At 45.3% G+C, this 22,947-nt stretch overlaps 1 protein-coding gene across 4 annotated transcripts in view; it reads right to left on the bottom strand.

Moving 5' to 3' along the window:
* tmem167a (transmembrane protein 167A) overlaps window positions 1-22,947 on the bottom strand; it is a 488,889-nt gene that overhangs the window by 416,930 nt on the left and 49,012 nt on the right. The window contains exon 4 of one of the 4 annotated variants that reach the window (XM_085989395.1): window positions 22,120-22,544. The exons of the other annotated variants lie outside the window; for them this stretch is intronic. Coding sequence (XP_085845521.1) covers window positions 22,474-22,544 — 71 coding nt within the window. The 3' untranslated portion in view covers window positions 22,120-22,473. Of the gene's footprint in view, window positions 1-22,119; window positions 22,545-22,947 lie in introns of those variants that run through there. 4 annotated transcript variants of the gene reach the window in all.

The following is a 22,947-nucleotide window of genomic DNA, read 5'->3' as shown; positions in this document are numbered from 1 at the left end:
TTCCTCCCACAGTCCAAAGATGTGCGGGTTAGGTTGATTGGCTATGATAAATTGACCCTTAGTGTTAGGGGGATTAAATATGTGGGGTTACGGGGATAGGGTGGGATATGTGTTGGTGTAGGGGTTGCGGGGATCGGGTGGGATATGTGTCGGTGCAGGCTCGATGGGCCGAAATGGCCTCTATCTGCACTGTGGGGTTTCTGTGATTTCTGTGATTTCTGTGACTATTGCTCTTCCACTCTTCTTCCTCCCCCCTGTGCAGCTGAGCCACCCATGGTGCTGTGGCCTTGGCTCTGGCTGCTCTTCCCAGAGAGAGGATGAGATATTGAAAGAGGTGATAGAATGACAAATTAAGGGAGGAAAAGAAGGATACTTCTGGAGCACCTAAAGAATGGGAGATCGTATGGAGAATTGAAGAGAGAAGCACAAGACAAGAGTGGTTTGGAGAAGGGAGAATTGAGCCAGAATCTGCTTTAAGCAGACCACTGTTGATGCTGATGGGAAAATGTACATCCTTTTAATTCTAATATTTTATGTCGTAATCTAATTATTCTGTGTGCTGTTATTTATATACCGATTGTGCAATGTTTTCATTATATATGTGCATAGCTCTTTGTTTATATGCGGAACATATAGTGCTCTTTATACTCTCAAGATACTGTGCTTTTTTAATGTATAGGCTATTTGGGTATGGGGTACCAGGTAGAGTACATTGTGCTCTTTAGTTATTGACACATTTTACACATTGCTTCCAAATTAACAAGTGCCTGGTTTACTACCACTTCAATTTACTCAAGATTATGACAGTTAAAATGGCTAGTCCTGTCTTTTTAAAGGCAGGATAGGTTTAGCTGGATGTTATCAATTCATAAAACAACACAAAAGGTGATAAGGTTTGTTGTGCGTGCAGTATGAAATTCTTCCTTATAAAGTTCCTATTTATTAAGTGGAGCCAGGGTTAACAGTGTTGAGTGTTCCAAAACTATATATTCCTGAAGAATAAAATCTAATATAAAACATGTGTGTACTGTACATTTGTGGCTGTGGGAGTTGAATGAATAAGCATCTAAGCCCCTAGAATGGGGTTATTACAACTTTGTTAAACAAAGGCTACATAAATAGAAGCATTTAGCTATCATCTGCTTCATGTAAAATGGCATTGCACTTAAAATGATCAAAGAGAGTAGCATGTACCAAGATTTTATTTATTAAAAATAAAAAATTGCTGTTGAGCCTGCATTTTTGTGTGTAAGGCTGCTACTGACTTATACAATGTACATTTGTGCTTACTTCTTTAAATGACGCTTATTAATATATTGTGAGCTCCACTTATAATGGACACAGTTTATCTGGATAATCTGGTGAACCAAATTACCATCTGCCCAAACTGAATGCACAGGATTAAATCATTTTTTCTGTACATAACAAGGACACATGCCCTTCTGACTTGGCTCCCCAGCCCACCCTGACTCCAGATTCAGCACTGTTCTTCCCAGGCTCTTCCATTGACTGTTTGAAACTATAACTTGCTTCAATTAGTGCAGTCCCACAGGAAAACACTTAATAGCTAAATACATTGCAACAAATTTAAGGGATTTAATTACCAACTACTATTTTGAAATCAGTTTTGAAAAGTACCTTCAGTTCAGTTACAACTGGGCAAATCAGGTCTGCGTGGATAGGTCTACTGTGAACTGCTTACAAGGTCATTTACAAAACTTTGGGGAAAAGGTGAATTTTAAAACACCTCTTCCAATGAACACCTAAAATTAACAATGCTTAAAAAGACTATAATGATTTTTAAATAACCTGAGCAAAAAACATTATTTAAAATTTGAGAATGGATGGTAACACTCAAAGCTATATCTAGCATAATATTAATAAACTTATGAAATAAAAACAGAAAATGCTGGAGATACTCAGCAGGTCAGGCAACATCTGTGAAGAGAGAAACAGAGTTAACGTTTCAGGTCGATGGCCTTTCGTCAGAACTGGAAAAAAGTTCTGACTAAACCAGTTCTGACAAAAGGTCATCGACCTGAAACGTTAACTCTGTTACTCTCTTCACAGATGCTGCCTGACCTGCTGAGTATTTCCAGCATTTTCTGTCTTTATTTCAGATTTCCAGTATCTGCAGTATTTTCTTTTTGTATTAATAAACTTATGTCTGCCTTCACTTCCTGTCAACTTTTTCCATTAGAAATTCCTATGGACACATTTATGATGGAAACTACCTAATGCAAACTTGTAACACCGCAATTACCTCCTCCTCTAGGCCATAATTGCAACGTGACAGCAGTTTCCATTATAAATGGGGACATAGGAATTTATAATGGAAACACAAAAATAACATCAGAATATATGACTTTAAATGGGAACTGAATTACAACTGCACACAATGTTCCAATTACTCCCCACCTTCTAACCATGCTTGACGTGAAGACTACACTTGGTCTTGACCCCCCATATGCAATATCATGAAGATGGATTAGTGTATTAACAACTAGCTGGAGTGCCCGGCGGTGCCGAGGGTTTTTTGAGGGCATGTTGTTGTTGGAAGAGAGAGAGAGAGAGACTGGGGGGAGAAGAGAGAGACTGGGGGGGAGAGAGCGACTGGGGGGAAGGAGGGGAGAGAGCAACTGGGGGGAAGAGAGAGAGAGACTGGGGGGGAGAGAGAGACTGGGGGGGAGAGAGCGACTGGGGGGAAGAGAGAGAGAGAGAGACTGGGGGGGAGAGAGAGAGAGGGAAAGAGAGAGGGGGAGGGAGAGAGAGAGAGAGAGAGAGAGAGACTGGGCGGAGAAGAGAGAGATGGGGGGAAGAGAGAGAGAGACTGCTGGATTTAGTTCGGGATTAGCCTGGAGAGAGAGTGGGGGAAGGAGCACCTCAGGCCTGGCCCGATGGACCCCTGCGAAGGAAGGAAGGAAGGAAGAAAGCGAGCTCTCCCTCCCTCTCCCACCCCCTCACTCTTTCCCTCCCTCACCTTCTCTCTCTCCCTCCCCCTGCCTCTCCCTGCTTCACTCTCTCTCCCTCCCTCCCCTCCCCTCTCCCTCTCTGCCCCTCTCCTCTCCCTCCCTCCCCCTCTCCTCACCCTCCCTCCCCCTCTCCTCACCCTCCCTCTCTCCTCCCCCTCCCTCCCCCTCTCCTCACCCTCCCTCCCCCTCTCCTCTCCCTCCCTCCCCCTCTCCTCTCACTCCCTCCCCCTCCCTCCCCCTCTCCTCACCCTCCCTCCCCCTCTCCTCCCACTCCCTCCCCCTCTCCTCCCACTCCCTCCCCCTCTCCTCTACCTCCCTCCCCCTCTCCTCTCCCTCCCCCTCTCTCTCCCTCCCCTCTCTCTCCCTCCCCTCCCTCCCCCTCTCTCCCTCCCCCTCCTTCTCCCTCCCTCCCCCTCTCTCTCCCTCCCCCTCCCTCCCCCTCTCTCCCTCCCTCCCCCTCTCTCTCGCTCCCCCTCCCTCTCCCTCCTCCTCTCCCTCTCTCTCTCCCCCTCTCTCTCCCTCCCCGCTCTCTCTCCCTCTCTCCCTCCCCCTCTCGTCTCCCTCCCTCCTTCCCTCCCTCCCTCCTCTCCTCTCCCTCCTTCCCTCCCTCCCTCCTCTCCCTCCCTCCCTCCCTCCTCTCCCTCCCTCCTCTCTCCTCTCCCTCCCTCCCCCTCTCCTCTCCCTCCCTCCCCTCTCCTCTCCCTCTCCTCTCCCTCCCTCCCCCTCTCCTCTCCCTCCCTCCCCCTCCTCTCCCTCCCCCCTCCTCCTCTCCTCTCCCTCCCCCTCCCCTTGTCCTCTCCCTCCCCCTGTCCTCTCCTCCCCCTGTCTCTCCCTGACTTCCTCTCTCTCCCTCCCTCCCCCTCTCTCTCTCCCTCCCTCCCCCTCTCTCTCTCTCTCCCTCCCCCTCTCTCTCTCCCTCCCTCCCCCTCTCTCTCTCCCTTTCCTCCGAGCCCGGACGCGATGAGCCGAAGCCCCCGTGTGCGGATCAGTGCCTCAGGGCCGGCCGGTGCGCGGCCGAGCGCGTGAGGCCCGGCCCGACTCTCAGGTCCTGCTCCGGGCCGCCGCCGACGTTCATGCGCTTGCTGTCTCTCACCCCGCCAGCCTTTACTAAGATGGCGGCGATGGCCACGCTCGGCTCAGTCCTGCCGCGCCAGCCTTTACCAAGATGGCGACGATCGCGGGCCACTGGCTTGGAATCGGGCCCAGCAGGACGGGCGGTGCCTAGCTTGGGTGTGGCTGGTGAGGAGAGGCCGAGGCTTCGAGGCCTGAGGCCTGCAGACAGCTCATCCACCGCCGAGGGGGGGAAAGCCCGAGTCCCCTTTGCAAAAGGATTTTTATTTCTTTTAAAAGCAACTTTTTTTTTGCTGGAAATCTATATTTCAAAATAAACACACAGAAAGTGGGAAAAATAAATCAATAGTTAGGAATCAAGATGGCGGCCACTCACCTCAGCTCAGAAGGATTAGGCCCACCCACACAAGCAATGAAACGCCCCCCGTGATGCACCGATTGGTCAACCATCAGGTTAATCCCCTGTACAATTGGTCAACCATCACGTCACTCAACGCTAATGAGCGGAATTTTGCTGTTTTTTTTTACCTTTTTTGTATACTGTCCGAACAATTTTTGTCTGACCAAAAAGTAAATACACCTATTAGCCTCCCCTAATGATAAGCTTTCTTTTGATATAACATGTGTGTAGGTACGCTCGATAACTTTTGATTGTATAGCCGGACAGACAGACAGACAAACAGACAGACAGACAAACAGACAGACAGACAAACTCTTTTATATATATAGATATTGCATTTGGCACACACTTCCTGTCCACAAACCTGACTTATTGGGTCTCAACATATAAACTTTTAACCATTGCGGCTTGTTGATGAACCAATCAAATCACTCAAAGTTTTTTGAAAATGAAATCCACAATTTTTTCCTCAGTAACTGAATTTTCCAATATCCATAATAAGGCTTTAAATATTTTTAAAAAATCAAAACATACATATTTCACAGTAACAAGTTGAATTTACCCATTCAATTGTCATTCGAGTCTTTTAATATCTTCATTGTCCTTTCTTTCAAATATCCTTCTGTCCAATATCCTTTCTTTAAGGCCTCAGTATGCCTTAAATAATTGGGCTTTAACTGGATATGTTCCGCCAACAGTTGGGCTGAGTTTTTAAACATATCTGTTCATTCTAAGCATGTGCACTTTTCAGAATTTTTCAGCATGCAATCTGTGCCCTTTCAGCTTGTGAGAATTTGAAAGTTTCTTTGCTTTTTTCAAAAGACTTTGAAAGAAATGGAGATTCAATTCTCAAAGCTTTATTTCAGGCATGTCTGACATTAATTTAAAGTTTTCTATTTATGAACTGCTCACAAACCACACTTATAATTAGAGCACCTGTGGTTTATTTGTTGATGATTAGGATTTAATTCATTCTCACAATGTGGGTGTCGCTGGCAAGTCTGGCATTTATTGCCCACCCTAGTTGCCCTGAGAAGGTGGTGGTGGGCCTTCTTCTACAGTGGTTTGGATACAACTGAGTGGCTTGAGTTAAATGTCAGCTGCGTCAATGTGGGACTGGAGTCACATATAGACAAGACTGCGTAAGGATAGCAGGTTTCCTTCCCTAAAGGACATTAGTGAACCAGTTGGGTTTTTACGACAATTTGATAGCTCCATGGTCACTTTTACTGGTACCACTTTTTTATTTCCAGATTTTTAAAATTAAATTCAAATTCTCAAACTACCATGGTGGGATATGAACTCAAATTCACTTGATTATTAATCCAGGCCTCTGGATTACTAGTCCAATGACATAACCACTACACCAGCGTACCCATTAAAACAAAGATAATGGGCTGAATTTTTACCTTTGCGTGTGGATGGCAGCGGGGGTCCATGGATTGTGTTCGGAACCCAGAAGTTGGAGAGGCACATTTTACAGTGGCTTTTTAATGAAGCCACTGCAATTGAATCAGACTTCCAGGTTTCCCGACCAATTAACTGAAGCGGGTCTGCTGATGTCATGGATGACTCAACTTCAGCTGAGCTATTTAAAGGAGCAATGGACAGACATCACTTGAAGGCTGGTGGAGGTGGAAACCAGGTTGTGTGAATAGTGAGTTGGTTGCACTATAACACTTTGATTATACTCAATCCTTAATTATGCAGGGTCTGGAGAAAAAACATGCCCCCAGATTTAGTGATGCCTTCTTGGAGATATTGCTCCAAGGAGTCAGGGCCCACAGGGGCATCCTCCTCCCTGCTGATGGGAGGAGGAGGCCAGCTGCTCTGACGAGAAACACATGGCTAGAGATTGCAAAAGAAGTGAGTGGCAGGAATGTTGCTGATAGGACCTGGATCCAGTGTTGGAAATGCTTTAATGACCTCATGAGGTCAGGAAAGGTGAGTACTGTTGTGTATGTAACCGTTTACCTTTAAGGGAACTATAGAATGTAACCGTTCGCCTTTAAGAGCACTACTTTAGGGTGGCACTATCTATTGGCTCATGTATACTGTAATACCGATAGTGACCACACCAGTATATAAGGGTTGTGATACGTTAACTAGGGCAGAAATCGCCCAGACCTCTGAATAGTAAAGACCTGTTTTGTTTGTACTTCTAAAGTCTCTGAAGTTATTTACTGCACAACCTACAGACTTTACAGTGGCGACGAGTCCGATCGTACCCTGCGGCAAGACTAACCAGTAGCAGAGAGCTTCAAAAAGAAAACACGAGGCTCCGTCTACTAAAAGTATAGTACTTACTGGAAGCTGGAAGATTAACAGCAAAGCTGCGGCAGCAACAGGCACAGATTACCCTGCTACCACATCTTGAGCAAGCCAATCAGCCTAAAACAAGGCGGCCGAAGAGACTGTGAGTAGTTAAACAAATAAATTAAAAAAAAAAAACGGGGTAGAAGTATTTGGAGGAGAAGGGCAAAGCATTCGGGTCCAACGGCGTCGGGTGACAGCCGGACCGCGGGCAATGTGAGAAGCCGTGCAGCAACCGCTGCCACGAAGCGCTGAGCCTGCGAGTAGGCGCGGGAGTGTCAGAGCCGAGAGCCGCACGAGCGGGGGAGCCAGAGCCGAGCAGGAGGCGTTGCAAGCCAGCGATCGCATCTCCAGATAAGGGCCGAGAGCCGCGAGAGCGGTCGGATCTACAGATAAGGGCCGGCAGCCGCTTCGCGATCCAGCGATCGCATTATAGATAAGGGCCGCACTCAGGCTGACAGACGGCGTCGGGGGACCGGGTGAAGACCGCCAAGCGCGGGAAAACCGCCATTGAAGTGGGCGGGGAGAGCGAGAAGCGCGGGAAAGCCGCCATTTTTCGGGGAAAACCGCTGAAGAAGAAGGAAGAAGCGGGAAACCGCCATCTTGGAAATTATTAAGAATTTCAGAAAAGTAATAAGATTTTTCAGGAAGGCTGGTGTGTTCTCAAGAAGAGAGAAGAAAATTAATAATAAGTAAAGTAATACTTGTACTGTTCTCAAAAAGAGAAGAAGATGCCTAAGCGAGGAAATATTAATGACTTTAATGCAGAAATAGAAGACTGGGCCACGTATGTGGAACGCATAGAAATATATTGCGTAGCCAACGAAATTGAGGATGACAACAAGGCAATAACTTTGTTAAATTCGATGGGAGCAAAAACATACGGGCTTTTGAAACATCTAATAGCACCAGTTAAACCAGTGGACCAGACCTTCGAAGAGATCGTAACAGTGTTGAAGGATCACTTGAACCCCACACCGTTGATGCTGGCTGAACGATTTAAATTTTACGCCAGAACCCAGAGGCAAGATGAAAGCAATGCGGAATACTTAGTCGAACTGCGTAAGCTAGCGAAATACTGCCAGTTTGGAGGGAATTTGACAGAGGCGCTGCGGGACAAGTTCGTATGCGGCTTGGCCAAAGAAGGAACGCAGAAGCGACTTCTGGAGGAAAACGACCTCACACTGGACAGGGCTGTCCTCATAGCTTCATCGCACGAAGCCGCAGTGAAAGGAACGGCGGAAATGCAGCTAAAGGCGGCGGCACTCGGGGTGGACCAAATGACTGCAAGCATTTCCAAATGCTACCGTTGTGGAAAGACAACGCACGACCAGAATCAGTGCTGGTTTAAGAATCAAGAGTGCAAGAAATGTGGCAAACTGGGTCACATCGCGAAGGTATGCAGGTCCAGAAAGAAGACCAACAAACAAAGGAAGCCACCACCACAAGAAAAGTACAACAAGGTGCATCAGGTGGCTGAAAAGAGTTCAGACGAACAAAATTCAGACTCAGACCCAAACAGCCAGGAGTTGGATAGTCTGAGAATCCACAATGTGGGTAAAGTAACTGATCTACAGACGATCTGGGTCACACTAAAAATAGCTGGAGTCCAAGTACGAATGGAGCTGGACACGGGATCAGCTATATCAGTCATCAACCAAAAGGACTACCACCGACTATTCTCTCACATACCCTTAAGAAATACCAAGTTCGTATTACAGACATACACGGGGCATCGCGTATACCCCATGGGGAAAATAAGAGTCAAGGTGAGAGATAGGGGTAAAGTACACCCAAGAATGAATTTGTACGTACTACCTGAGGGAGGACCACCACTTCTAGGACGGGAGTGGATCAAGAAAATAGACATGGAATGGCACTACCGACAAGCAATGACGAGTGAGGACTCGGTGCAGACAAGCAGCTCAGACTCTGAGCCGGAAGACGATAAGTCCAGCTTATGTATGAAAAACAAGGTTAACATTAACTCACAGACTAAGGTTGGAAAATCGATGGCGTGCATAAAGACAGAGAATTCTGAGTCTGTTCAAGCTACAGACATATGCATTACGGAGGAACACCGGGCTCGAACTCAACGCTATTTCAAAGTACAACAACAATTAGAACAATTAAGTTACCGCCTCGTACAAGAGATGAAAACAATGAAAAAGTTCTATGACACCGAATGGGAGAGTCTGGAAAGACAACAGAACCTACTGGCTCAAGCAGAGAGCGACCATAGAGCCATCGTGACTAATTACCGATCACATCTCCCTGATGATGTTCAGGGGTTAGAATATTTGCATGATCTAGAGATACAGCAGAAGGGCAAATCACGCTGCACTGAGGATTTTGTTCTGCAATTAGAGACGGAGCTAGTGCAGGCAAAGTTAAGAGAAGTTGAATCACAGGGTGCTCTTAAGGAGATGCAGAAACAAATCTTGGACATGGAAAAGAGAAACGCTTCTTTACCTGATGAGAATAATGTGGCCATGTTGCAAGAGGAGCTTATAGGGGCGAAACTGAAAGAAGCTAAGCAAAGGATGTTGGAACTTGAAACGCAGAACCAAATCAGCGGTAATCAGCTATGTCAAGCAGAGAAGGAGTGCAAGGGTCTACATGAGAAGGTGCAATATCTCTCAGCCCAAAATAAGGGACTACTCACCCAGTTAAATGAAAGTAAACGGGAAATGGCTGAGATGGACTGCAAGAATAAAGAAGAGTTGATGGCAGTGAGACTTCGAGAGGCAGATAGCATAGCAGCCTTGGCTGAACTCCAACAGGAAATTGCGAAAGAAACAAATGAAGAGGAATCTTCAGGAAGCCAGGATTTTATTCCAGTTCTTCTCTACGACTCCTTACAAGCAGAGTGCGAGAAGTTGAAAAAACAGTATGAACAGGCCCAGACTACAATTCTGGAGGGGGTTAACTCAGCAACCTCCGAAAAGCTAGTTTCGTTGGAAGTATATGAGCAACTAAAGGTTGAACATGAGCAAGAAGTCCAAAGGCTGCAGGAAATTCTTGAGGAGCTCAGGGCCAAGACAGACTCATCGGTAGAAGTTCCATACATAGATGAGGATGTAGAGGTGAAAGACATGGCAGAACTCATAAAAATATGGAAGGAAGCCCAAGACAAATATGAGGCGGCAATTACCGAGGTTGACCGACTTGAAGAACAGTTTCAACTGGGAATGGGCCCTGAACATGAGCTAGAGAGCATCGAGGCGCAACTTCTCCAAGCACTGGAAGCCAAAGTACAAGAGGAAGAGAAGATGAAAGCATTGGAGAAAATGATGGATGAAATGGAGGAGTACGCTGAATTACGTCCAGGGGAACAGGAGAATGGGGAAACAGCTACTTCAGTAGAAGGATTAAATAGCCTGATAACGAAATCCCTGAAGGAAGGGAAAGGATTGAACGCACAAATGAGGCCAGGAGGGAAGGAAGGGCAGACATCCGAGGAAGAGCAGGATGAATATGATTGCTTGAAGAAGGGTTTTGACCTGTTGAGTGACACCGAATGTTATGAGGATGTGGTCTGCCCAAATTGTGATGGGAACTCCCAAAGTGCTGAAATCCTGAGGAAGCACTTAAGGTCTAAGGAACATAGAGAGTTGGTGGCGCTACAGATGGCAGCCGGGAAAAGAGCTCGGAGAGTTTCAAAAAGGCAGAAAAGAAAAAGAAGAAGCAGAAAATAATAACTGTTTAAAATATTATTACTTCTACTACCTCAGTCCGAACACTACGAAAGGTGCTAAATTTGTAAAAAAAATCCAGGGACATTATCAAGACAGCCAGTGGGTTGTATAAGTCCGCACTGCTGGTTCAACAGGACGAAAGTACAAGCTGTTAAAAACAAAGGCTATGGAGGATGCTGTCTGGAACGAATTAATACCAGAGACTGAATTTATGAACTGTTCCCACAGAGACTGAACCTGTAAACTGATTCCACTGAGAGTATGTTTGTAAACTGTTATATGACATTGACTCCATTGAGAGTATATCTGTAAATTGTTATATGACGTTGACTCCATCGAGAGTATATCTGCAAACTGTTTATATAAAGTTGAAGATTGTATGTTTAACGGGATTCTGTAAGTAATAAGCTAGGAAGGGAGGAGTGTTGTGTATGTAACCGTTTACCTTTAAGGGAACTATAGAATGTAACCGTTCGCCTTTAAGAGCACTACTTTAGGGTGGCACTATCTATTGGCTCATGTATACTGTAATACCGATAGTGACCACACCAGTATATAAGGGTTGTGATACGTTAACTAGGGCAGAAATCGCCCAGACCTCTGAATAGTAAAGACCTGTTTTGTTTGTACTTCTAAAGTCTCTGAAGTTATTTACTACACAACCTACAGACTTTACAAGTACAATGCCACATTGTCCTACATCCTGATGTGTGTGTCACCCAACCCCCTTACTCTGCCTTCCCAAGCCTACTCCTGCATATCACTCCTCACAACAACCTACCTTGCAGGTGCACCCATCCTTCACTGTTGATGCACTTACATCCCCACCTAACTATCCACCACTGACACTCACCCTCATCTTAATGCAACGTTATGCCTCTTCCTCATTGTCACTCTCAACAGATGTTGCCCATCCATCCCTTTCACTCATTCCATGACTCTCACTCAAAGGTCTTTTGTTTCCCTCCTTGCAGGAGAAGAGAGCACAGAACACCCGGACGAGGCAATGAACCGGTGGGGGCCCTCCAGTCATGACACCGCTGATTTCAGCAGAGGAGGAGACCCTGGAGCTGAGCCATGTTGCGGAGCTGCTGGCGGTGGGAGATGGAGAGAGGGGGACATCCCAGTTACCTGGTGACAGAATTAAATATCGTACAGCCACAGGCATACAACAGTAATTCATGTTGACTTGATGTCAGCAGCCAGTGAAATATGATCATGTGCATAATGGTAACTTAAAACATTCATTGTCTTTATTCTCCCACAGGCCCATCAAGTGGCCCTCCCCCACTGACCAACCAGACAAGGAAGATGACTCCTCAGAGGAGGTCACGGACTCTGAGGGTGCACCGTCACAGGACCTATGCACACCAAGCACCAGCACAGATACACACACCGTGGTGGCTCCAGTAAGAGAGAAAATAGTGTTGTCACCTGGTGTCTCACACATCACATGTGAGCAAGAACAGATGGTGGAAACAGGGACAGCAATGGAGAGTCCTCACTGGGGAGTGTAGGACGTTCCAAGCAGTGCTCAGCTGGACAAAGATGCTGATTCTCAAGGGCTGTTGATAAAGCGAATGATTCTTGAGGAGCAACAGAAAATGTGGGCGGCTCTGGCAGCCTTTCCAGCCGCGATGTGCTCAACTGTAGGGAGAATGGAGGAGTCCATCTCCAGCATGACCAGCATGATGTCCCAGGCCATGACTATGACGTGTTTGTCCATGGAAAGGGTGGCCACCTGCATGGAGGATCAAACGCGCCAGTTGAACCAGTGCATGCTTGCTGTGAACAACAGCTTGCAGACTCTGATTGCAGTATCTAGGATGGTTGATACCTAGAGTTGGCCGTTCAGCACCCACTGATGTGCAGCAAAGTGCTCTCCAGTTCCTTGCTAGCAGGGAAATGCGGGTGTGCCATGAGGGGGATGATGGTGAGAGGGGACATGGGGTCTCTGCTCAAAGCGCTCCCATTTCTCCCCGTTGACCACCACACCGCCTCCCCCCCCGCTCAGTCAGAGCCCCACATGCTGCTTTGTGTCCCTATGGCCGAGTCTGCCCCTGCACAGATGCAGGAGGAGCAGTCTTAGGCGGGACACTCACAGGCTCCAAAACCCAGAGGACACCCACCAAAAGTGTGAGCAGGGATATGAGCAACCTGCCTCTACCTCTGCTGAAGCCACAGAGGTTGCATGGCATCGGAGTTGTAGAAAGAGAAAGATGACACAATTGCAAATGCACAAGGGTATACATATGGGTGTGTTATAAAATGTTAGATGGTTAAGTTTCTGTTGAATTTATGAGCCACATAAAATTATTTCTTTGCACCACTTTCCTGTCTTGTCCATTTTTGCCTGCTGCCTGGCAAGTGGGTACAACAATTAGGAAGGCAAATGGCATGTTAGCCGTTATTGCAAGGGGGTTGGAGTACAAGAGTAAGGAAGTCTTACTACAATTGTACAGGGCCTTGGTGAGACCACACCTGGAATACTGTGAACAGCTTTGGTCTCCTTATCTGAGGAAGGACATACTTGCCATACGTGCAACAAAGGTTCATTAGATTGACCCTGGGATGGGAGGGTTGTCCTATGAGGAGAGATTGAGTAGATTGGGCCTATAGACTCTGGAATTTAGAATAATGAGAGGTGATCTCATTGAAACATACAAGATACTGAGGGGGATTGACAGGGTAGAAGCTGAGAGGTTATTTCACCTGGATGGAGAGTCTAGAACTAGGGGGGCATAGTTTCAGGATAAGGGGTCGGACATTTAAGACTGAGATGAGGAGGAATTTCTACACTCAGAGGGTTGTGAAGCTTTGGAATTCTCTAGCTCAAAGGGCTGTGGATGCTGAGTCATTGAGTATATTCAAGGCTGAGATAGATAGATTTCTGGACTCCAGGGGAATCAAGGGATATGGGGATTGGGCAGGAAAGTGGAGTTGAGGTCGATGATCAGCCATGATCTTATTGAATGGTGGAGCAGGCTCAAGGGGCCAAATGGCCTACTCCTGCTCCTAATTCTTATGTTCTTATGGCCTTGTCAGTTGGAGAGAATGGCAATACATTACTTAACCTTGAGACCACATCTTGAGTATTGTGTGCAGTTTTGGTCGCCTTATCTGAGGAAGGATGTTCTTGCCATGGAGGGAGTTCAGCGAATATTCACCAGGCTGATACCTGGGATGGCAGAAATGACGTAGGAGGAGAGATTGGGTCGATTGGGCTTATACTCGCTGGAGTTTAGAAGAATGATAGGGGATCTCATTGAAACTTATAAAATTCTGACAGGACTGGACAGACTAGATGCAGGATGTTCCCGATGGTCGGGGAGTCCAGAAACAAGGGTCACAGTCTAAGGATAAGGAGTAAGCCATTTAGGACGGAAATGAGGAGGAATTTCTTCACCCAGAGAATGGTGAACCTGTGGAATTCTCTACCACAGAAGGCAGTAGAGGCCAATTCATTAAATATATTCAAGAAGCAGTTGAATATATTTCTTAAGGCTAAAGGGACCAAGGGATATGGGGAGAAAGCAGGGACAGGGTACTGAATTTGGATGATCAGCCATGATCGCATTGAATGGCAGAGCAGGCTCGAGGGGCCGAATGGCCTACTCCTGCTCCTTTCTTCTATGTTTCTATGCTACGAAGGCCAACATACCATTTGCCTTCTTAACCGCCTGCTGCACCTGCATACTTACCTTCAGCGACTGGTGCACAAGGACACCCAGGTCTCGTTGCACTTCCCCTTCTCCCAATCTATTGCCATTCAGATAATAATCTGCCTTCCTGTTTTTTGCCACCGAAGTGGATAACCTCGCATTTATCCACATTATACTGCATCTGCCCAATCACCCAACCTGTCTAAATCATACTGGAGTTTCTCGGCATCCTCCTCACAGCACACACGCGCACCCAGCTTTGTGTCATCTGCAAATTTGAAGATATTAGATCTAATTCCCTCATCTAGATCATTAATGTATATTGTGAATAGCTGGGGTCCTAAGACCGATCCCTGTGGTACCCCACTAGTCACTGCCTGCCACTCAGAAAAAGACCCATTTATTCCAACTCTTTGCTTCCTGTCTGCCAACCAGTTCTCTATCCAAGTCAGAACCTTACCCGCAATCCCATGTGCCTTAACTTTACACGCTAATCTCTTATGCGGGACCTTATCGAAAGCCTGCTGAAAGTCCAAATACACCACATCCATTGGTTCTCCCTTATCTATTCTACCAGGTACATCCTCAAAAAGTTCCAGTAGATTAGTCAAGCACGATTTACCTTTTGTAAATCCATGTTGACTTTGTCCGATCCTGTCACTGTTTTCCAAGTGCTCTGCTATTACATCTTTTATAATGGACTCAAAGCAAACAGTGAATCATCCAGCTCACCAGTGACTAATGGCAGTTAAATTTAAAAAAAATTATAATTGCAAAATACTGCGGATGCTGGAAATCTGAAATAACAGAAAATGCTGGAAATACTCAGCAGGCCAGGCAGCATCCGTGGAGAGAGAAACAGAGTTAACGTTTCAGGTCTGGGACCCTTTATCAGGACTGGAAAAAGCTGGAGATGTAACAGATATTAAGCAGGTGCAGAGACAGGGTGGGGGGGGGGGGGAGGTTAGGAGGGGAGGAAGGAGTAGAAATCACATCCTGTACTTTTGTAAGAGGCAGGAAAGATGAAATCTGAATTATCTGAAATTGTTGAACTCAATGTTGAGTCCGGCAGGCTGCAAAGTGCCCAATCGAAAGATGAGGTGCTGTTCCTCGAGCTTACGTAAACATTGAGTTCAACAATTTCAGATAATTATCCCTGCCCCCATTTTTCATGCAGTATGATTTTTGCAATTCCCATTTGCAACATTTTATCTTTCCTGCCTCTTACAAAAGTACAGGATGTGCTTTCTACTCCTTCCTCCCCTCCTAAACCCCCCCCCCTGTCTCTGCACCTGCTTAATATCTGTTACATCTCCAGCTTTTTCCAGTTCTGATGAAGGGTCCCAGACCTGAAACGTTAACTCTGTTTCTCTCTCCACGGATGCTGCCTGGCCTGCTGAGTATTTCCAGCATTTTCTGTTGTTATTTTTTTTTTAAATTATGTTCATTTCCCTACATGGTTGTCATAATGAACTGGGTATCACAAATTGTGCCTTGCTATGGTAGTGTTGACTGGCTGTGTCATTTAAAATTGGATTGGTTTTTAGATTTAACAATTGGCATTGCCGCCCTCATAGTACCACAGCGATCAGTCAACGTTGCCTAATTGTCTCACCTGAATCGTTGCTCAAATTTGTCTCACTGCAGAGAAATCTGCAATATTGTGCTTACTTTGTTTAATGCTCTATTATACGGTATTGTGAGGAGCTTAGCATCAGTAGCTTTCCTTCATATAACTGGTGTTGTCCTTATGGTTAACTACAGTGGATTAAATCTACTGTAGATTTTCTAAAGTTTCAAAAAATGGTCTTCTGAGATGCTAAGCGCCACTAATTGAAACTGCAGTTAAAAGAAGCATTTTAATCTAAAGCACTCTTCACATTAGTAGAATGGTGGAGGGGTGGGTGCAGGATGAAAATGTGGAGGTGTGTCCCAAAGAGGATATATTATCTAACATATGTTTATAAACAGACTCAAGGACATCAGTGTATCAGATCCTCTGGCTGGAAAAGAATTGGTTGTATTTGACCAATCCTTCTTTGGACAGCTGTGTTGGCCTCAGTGGGGATCGGCATCCTTCCTGCTCCTGGATACTGATCCTACTGCTCAAAGCAAAAATGTGAAGTTCAGTACCAGCTGGAATGAACCTCTGGCATTAAAAAACTTTATACTTCATCACTGGAGACAGCATCACCAGCAAGAATTATGCTCATCCCACTCAGATCTTTTTTGGCTGAGAGATCTGACATGGATATCTTAAACAAGGTAAACAAAGGGCTTTGCAGAGGGGAAAAACATATTTTTAACCCTTCCCCCTCCCTGTAGGAACATACTCCAGGCCAAAGAACTTAGACAAAGGTTAACAAAGAGCCAAAACTTGCATGGAAATTATAACAAGGAAAGTGGTGTGGGGCCCAGCTTTTGTTGGTGTTTATCCTCCAAATGAACAGCAGTCCCAATCCCATGTGCCTATCATGCTTGCAGATCCCTTTATCCTGCGTTCCTTGAACCATCTAGCTAATCTATTCTTAAATGTTGATGTTGTTTCTGCTTCAATCATTAACTCCGATAGAGGGTTGTGAGACTGGGAAGCATTATCTAAAATGTTTTCCAGCTCTGTCATTTAATCTTCAATGTCCTGTTGTTCTAGATCCCTCAACCACTGGAAACAGTGTGCTTCTATCTACTCTGTCCTATCCTTTCATAATTATAAACACTTCTACCAACTCACTCCGTAATCTCCCTCAAAATTGACTACGGACCCCATGAAGTCTCATGATCAAAAATGGGCAAGGTAACCTCTTGCTGGTTACCACCGACCGCCCTCCATCAGCTGATGAATCAGTATTCCTCCATGTTGAACATCACTTGGAGGAAATACTGAAGGTAACAAGGACACAGAATGTAATCGGGGTGGGGGACTTTAATGCCCATCACCAAGACTGGCTCAGTAGTACAACCACTAACCAAGCTGTACTGGTCCTGAAGAACATTGCTGCAGGTGGTGAGAACCAATACATGGGAATAACTTACTTGACCTCATAACATCAATCTACCGGTCATAGATGCATTGGTAGGAGTGACCACCTTACAGTCCTCATGGAGACCAACTCCAGTCTTCACATTAAAGATACCTCTCCATCAGTTTGTGTGGCACTACCACTGTGGGATAGAAACATAGAAGATAGGAGCAGGAGTAGGCCATTTGGACCCTCGAGCCTGCTCCACCATTCAATGAGATCATGGCTGATCATCCAAACTCAGTACCCTGTCCCTGCCTTCTCCCCATATCCCTTGATCCCTTTAGCTTTAAGAAATATATCTAACTCCATCTTGAATATATTTAATGAATTGGCCTCAACTGCCTTCTGTGGTAGAGAATTCCACAGGTTCACCACTCTCTGGGTGAAGAAATTCCTCCTCATCTGTCCTAAATGGCTTACCCCTTATCTTTAGACTGTGACCCCTGGTTCTGGACTCCCCCGCCGTCAGGAACATCCTTCCTGCATCTAGTCCTGTTAGAATTTTATAAGTTTCAATGAGATCCCCTCTCATTCTTCTAAACTCCAGCGAGTATAAGCCCAATCGACCCAATCTCTCCTCAGACATCATTCCTGCCATCCCAGGTATCAGTCTGGTGAATCTTCGCTGCACTCCCTCCATGGCAAGAACATCCTTCCTCAGATAAGGCGACCAAGACTGCACACAATACTCAAGGTGTGGTCTCACCAAGGCCCTGTACAACTGCAGCAATACATCCTTGTTCCTGTACTCAAATCCTCTCGCTACAAAGGCCAACATACCATTTGCCTTCTTAACCGTCTGCTGCACCTGCATGCTTACCTTTAGCGACTGGTGCACAAGGACACCCAGGTCTCGTTGCACTTCCCCTTCTCCCAATCTATTGCCGTTCAGATGATAATCTGCCTTCCTGTTTTTGCCACCAAAGTGGATAACCTCGCAATTATCTACATTATACTGCATCTGCCATGCATCTGCCCAATCACCCAACCTGTCCAAATCATACTGGAGTTTCTCGGCATCCTCCTCACAGCACACACGCCCACCCAGCTTTGTGTCATCTGTAAACTTGGAGATATTACATCTAGTTCCCTTGTCTAGATCATTTATATTGTGAATAGCTGGGGTCCTGGCACCGATCCCTGCGGTACCCCACTAGTCACTACCTGCCACTCGGAAAAAGACCCGTTTATTCCAACTCTTTGCTTCCTTTCTGCCAACCAGTTCTCTATCCAAGTCAGTACCTTGCCCCCAATCCCTTGTGCTTTAAATTTACACGCTAATCTCTTATGTGGGACCTTATCGAAAGCCTTCTGAAAATCCAAATACACCACATCCACTGGTTCTCCCTTATCTATTTTACCAGTTACATCCTCAAAAAATTCCAGATTAGTCAAGCACTATTTACCTTTTGTAAATCCATGTTGACTTTGTCCAATCCTGTCACTGTTTTCCAAGTGCTCTGCTATTACATCTTTTATAATGGACTCAAAGCAATTTCTCCACTACTGATGTCAGGCTTACCGGTCTATAATTCCCCATTTTCTCTCTACCACCTTTTTCTGAATAGTGGGGTAACATTAGCTACCCTCCAATCCATGCGAACTGTTGCAGAGTCTATAGAATTTTGGAAGATGACCAGCAATCCATCTACTATTTCTAGGGCCACTTCCTTATGTACCCTAGGATGTAGATTATCAGGCCCTGGGGATTTATTGGCCTTCAATCCCATCAATTTCCCTAACACCATTTCCCTACAAATACTGATTTCATTCAGTTCCTCCCTCTCATTAGACCCTATGTTCCCTGACATCTCTGGGAGGTTATTTGTGTCCTCCTTTGTGAAGACAGAACCAAAGTATGTATTTAATTGGTCTGCCATTTCTTTGTTCCCCATTATAAATTCCCCTGATTCTGACTGCAAGGGACCTACTCTTGACTTCACCAATCTTTTTCTCTTCACATATCTATCGAAGCTTTTAGTCAGTTTTTATGTTCCCAGCAAGCTTACTCTCATACTCTATTTTCCCCCTCTTAATTAATCCCTTTGTCCTCCTTTGCTGAATTCTAAACTGCTCCCAATCCTCAGATTTGCTGCTTTTTCTGGCCAATTTATATGTCCTCTCCTTAGATCTTATGCTATCCCTAATTTCCGTTGTTAGCCACGGTTGACTCACTTTTTTATGCGAAGCAGGGATGAACAAATTCTGTAGTTCATCCATGCGATCTTTAAATGTTTGCCATTGCCTATCCACCGTCAACCCTTTAAGTAACGTTCCCCAATCCATCCTACCCAACTCGCGCCTCATACCATCGTAGTTTCCTTTATTTAAATTCTGGACCCTAGTCTGAGTCAAATACTTCACTTTCCATCTTAACGAAAATTATCATATTATGATTGCTCCACCCCAAGGAGCCTCGCACGAGATTGCTAATTAATCCTTTCTCATTACATAATACCCAGTCTAAGATGGCCTGATCTCTAGTTGGTTCCGCGACATATTGGTCCAGGAAACCGTTCCGTATACACTCTGAGAATTCCTCCTCCACAGTACTGTTACTAATTTGGTTAGCCCAATCTATGTGTAAAGTCACCCATGATAACTGCTGTGCCCTTATTGCACAGGTCTCTAATTTCCCGTTTAATGTTATCCCCAACCTCTGCCCCTTGGTATTTCTCAGCTCTACCCATACAGATTCCACATCATCAGAGCTAATATCCCTCGTTACTATTGTGTTAATCTCTTTAACCAGCAATGCTACCCCACCTCCTTTTCCTTTTTGCCTGTCTTTCCTGAATATTGAATACCCCTGGATGTTGAGTTCCCAGCCTTGGTCACCCTGGAGCCATGTTTCCGTAATCCCAATCGTATCATATCCGTTTACATCTATTTGCGCAGCTAATTCATCCACCTTATTACGAATGCTCCTCGTATTAAGGCACAAATCCTTCAGGCTTGTTCTAACACTCTTAGACCTTTTAGAATGATTTACTGTGGCCATGTTTGATTTAAACCCTCGATTTCTCTGTCTGCCACTTTTGCTTTTCTCCTTCCTGTCTTTTGCTTTTATCCTTGTAGATTAGGAACAGATCTAGCTGCTCAAACTGAGCATCCATGAGACGCTGTGGGCCATCAGTAGCAGCAGAATCGTATTCCACCACAATACGTAACCTTATAGCCCGGCATATCTCTCACTCCTCCATCATCATGATGCTAGATGACCAACCCTGGTTAAATGAAGAGTATAGAAGAGCATGCCAAGAGCAACGCCAAGCATATCTGAAAATGAGGCATCAATCTGGTGAAACTACAACACAGGACTACATGCATGCTAAAGGGCAAAAGCAGCATGCTATAGCCTGCCAGGCAATCCCACAACCAATGGATCAGGACAAAGCCCTGCAACCCTGCCACATCTAGTTGTGAATGGTGGTGGACAATTAATCAACTAACGGGAGAAGGAGGCTCCATGAACATCCCCATTCTCAACTATGGCGAAGCACAGCATGCGAGTGAAAATGACAAGGCTGAACCATTCGCAACTATCTTCAGTCAGTGCAGAGTACATGAGCCTCCTCCAGATATCACCAAGTTTATGCAAGCTGTCCTCATAATTTAACACTCTAAGCCTCGGTCTCATTGTGGTGAATCTGCACTGTATCCTCTTTAAGGTATTCTTCCTGACGTGCGGTGCCCAACACTGAACGCAGTACTCCAGATAGGGTCTAACCAAGGCTCTATAGGACTGAAGCAAATCTTCCTTCACTTTGTAATGCAGCCCCCTTCAGATAAAGGCCAACATTCCATTAGCCTTTTTGATTGCTTTTGTACCAGTCTACTGCCTTTTAATTAGTGCACAACAGACCCTAACCACCTCCCTATGACATTCAATGGCATTACCATCGCCAAGTCCCCCATCATCAACATCCTAGGAATCACCATTGACTAGAAAAATCAACTAGACCAGCCACATAAATGCCGTGGCTACTAGAGCAGTAGGGGCTGACCTTTTTACCTACTTCATTAACATAATCCCTAATAAAGAAATGTAATGTCAAAGTGTGTATTTTAAGCGAAGCATAAATTCTAGCACAAATGAATAAATATGTGCTGCAGCAAGTGGCTCACCTCCAGACTCCCCAAAGCCTTTCCACCACCTATCAGGCACAAATCAAGAGTGTGATGAAATACTCTCCACTTGCATGGATGGGTGCAGCAACACTCAAGAAGCTAGACAGTCCAGGACAAAGCAATTCGTTTGATTGGCACCTCATCCACTAACCTAAGCCTCCACCCTTTCCACCACCAGCGTACGGTGGCTGCAGTGTGTACTATCTACAAGGTGCATGGCTGCACCTCCCAAACATGTGACCTCCAGCACCCAGAATGACAAACGCAGCAGGTGCATGGGAATACCATCACCTCCAGTCATACACCATCGTGACTTGGACATACGTCACCATTCCTTCATCGTTGCTGGGTCAAAAACCTGCAAAACTCTACCTAACAGCACCGTTGGAACACCCTCACATGGACTGCAGCAGTTCCAGGAGGCCTGCCACCACCTTCTCAAGGGCAACAAGGGATAGGCAATAAATGCTGGCATTGCCAGTAACGCTCACATCCCAAGGGTGAAGAAAAAAAAAAGTAATTATATTTTGGTTAACAAAATAAAAGTATCACCTCAAGTGAGCATAGGGATACTGGACACTGCTAGATTTTAACTAACCAACATGGCTTAGCAGCACAGGGCACCAATAAGCTCATATGCAGCCAAGTGGGAAGAATCCAGCCCCCAGTGAGGCTGGCAATTCAAGGGCGGGTTCGTCAGGCGCAGGCAATAAATTACCCATCTGTCTCGACTCCAAAATGCTAGATGTAACCTCTTGGAGCCAACTTTCCCAGTGAAATCCTGCTTACCTTCCTTTGGGGTGATAAAGCATACTGTAGGGCGCAGGATTTAATCTTTTCAATCAAAAGTTTAAAAGATCATTGAAGAATTTTATTGACAATACAATATTTAAACAGTTACACACAGCAATAACTGATCAGATGATTCTCATAGCGACACTAGCTCTCAAGTTCAGGATAGTTGTTTTAGTCCGATAGAAAATTCAGCCACAATGGAACTCTATCCCAAATATCTCAGTCCTTGGTCCGGTAACAAGGTTGGAGTTGATGTCACTGCTAAGAAAAGCTTGTGATGCAATAAGCACAATATGGCTTTTGGAAGCTGCAGCCATTCGTGGATCATTTTCACATTCATAAAGTTCTTTTTTTGTGTTTTTTAACCAATGTCTATTATCCATAGCGCTGTCCCTTTCGAGCCGATTGTTACTGTACAAAGAGAATACTGAATGCCATTATTATACAACATATGGCGATATAGGGGCTTTTTCGTTCACCTGCAAAAGGGAAAAAAAGATGTAAATAGGATATCAAAAGCAGAATTAAATATTACAACTTACAACTATGATTCTTTAATTACACAAATAGCACACAAATAAACTCAGTTTGAACAAATGAGGCTACTAAACTATTTAAAAGGACAAAAGAGCAGTAAATACCATCACATATTACAGCTGGTGTTCAACAGATCATAACATCATATATTTATTTAGCACCTTTAACATAATAAAACGTCCCAAGGCACTTCACGGGAGCGCTCTAAAACAAAATTTGACACCGAGCCACATAAGGAGATATTAGGGCAGAAGGGGTAGGTTTTAAGGAGTGTCTTAAAGGAGGAAAGAGAGGTAGAGAAGCGGAGAGGTTTAGGGAGAGAATTCCAGAGCTTAGGGCCTTGGA

Source organism: Somniosus microcephalus, chromosome 1, assembly GCF_052327205.1.
Source record: "Somniosus microcephalus isolate GS21.2 chromosome 1, FLI_Smic_1.0, whole genome shotgun sequence".
Classification (NCBI taxonomy): Eukaryota; Metazoa; Chordata; class Chondrichthyes; order Squaliformes; family Somniosidae; genus Somniosus; species Somniosus microcephalus.
Note: the sequence above shows the minus strand (reverse complement) of the source record. Positions and strands in the feature narration are given on the sequence as shown.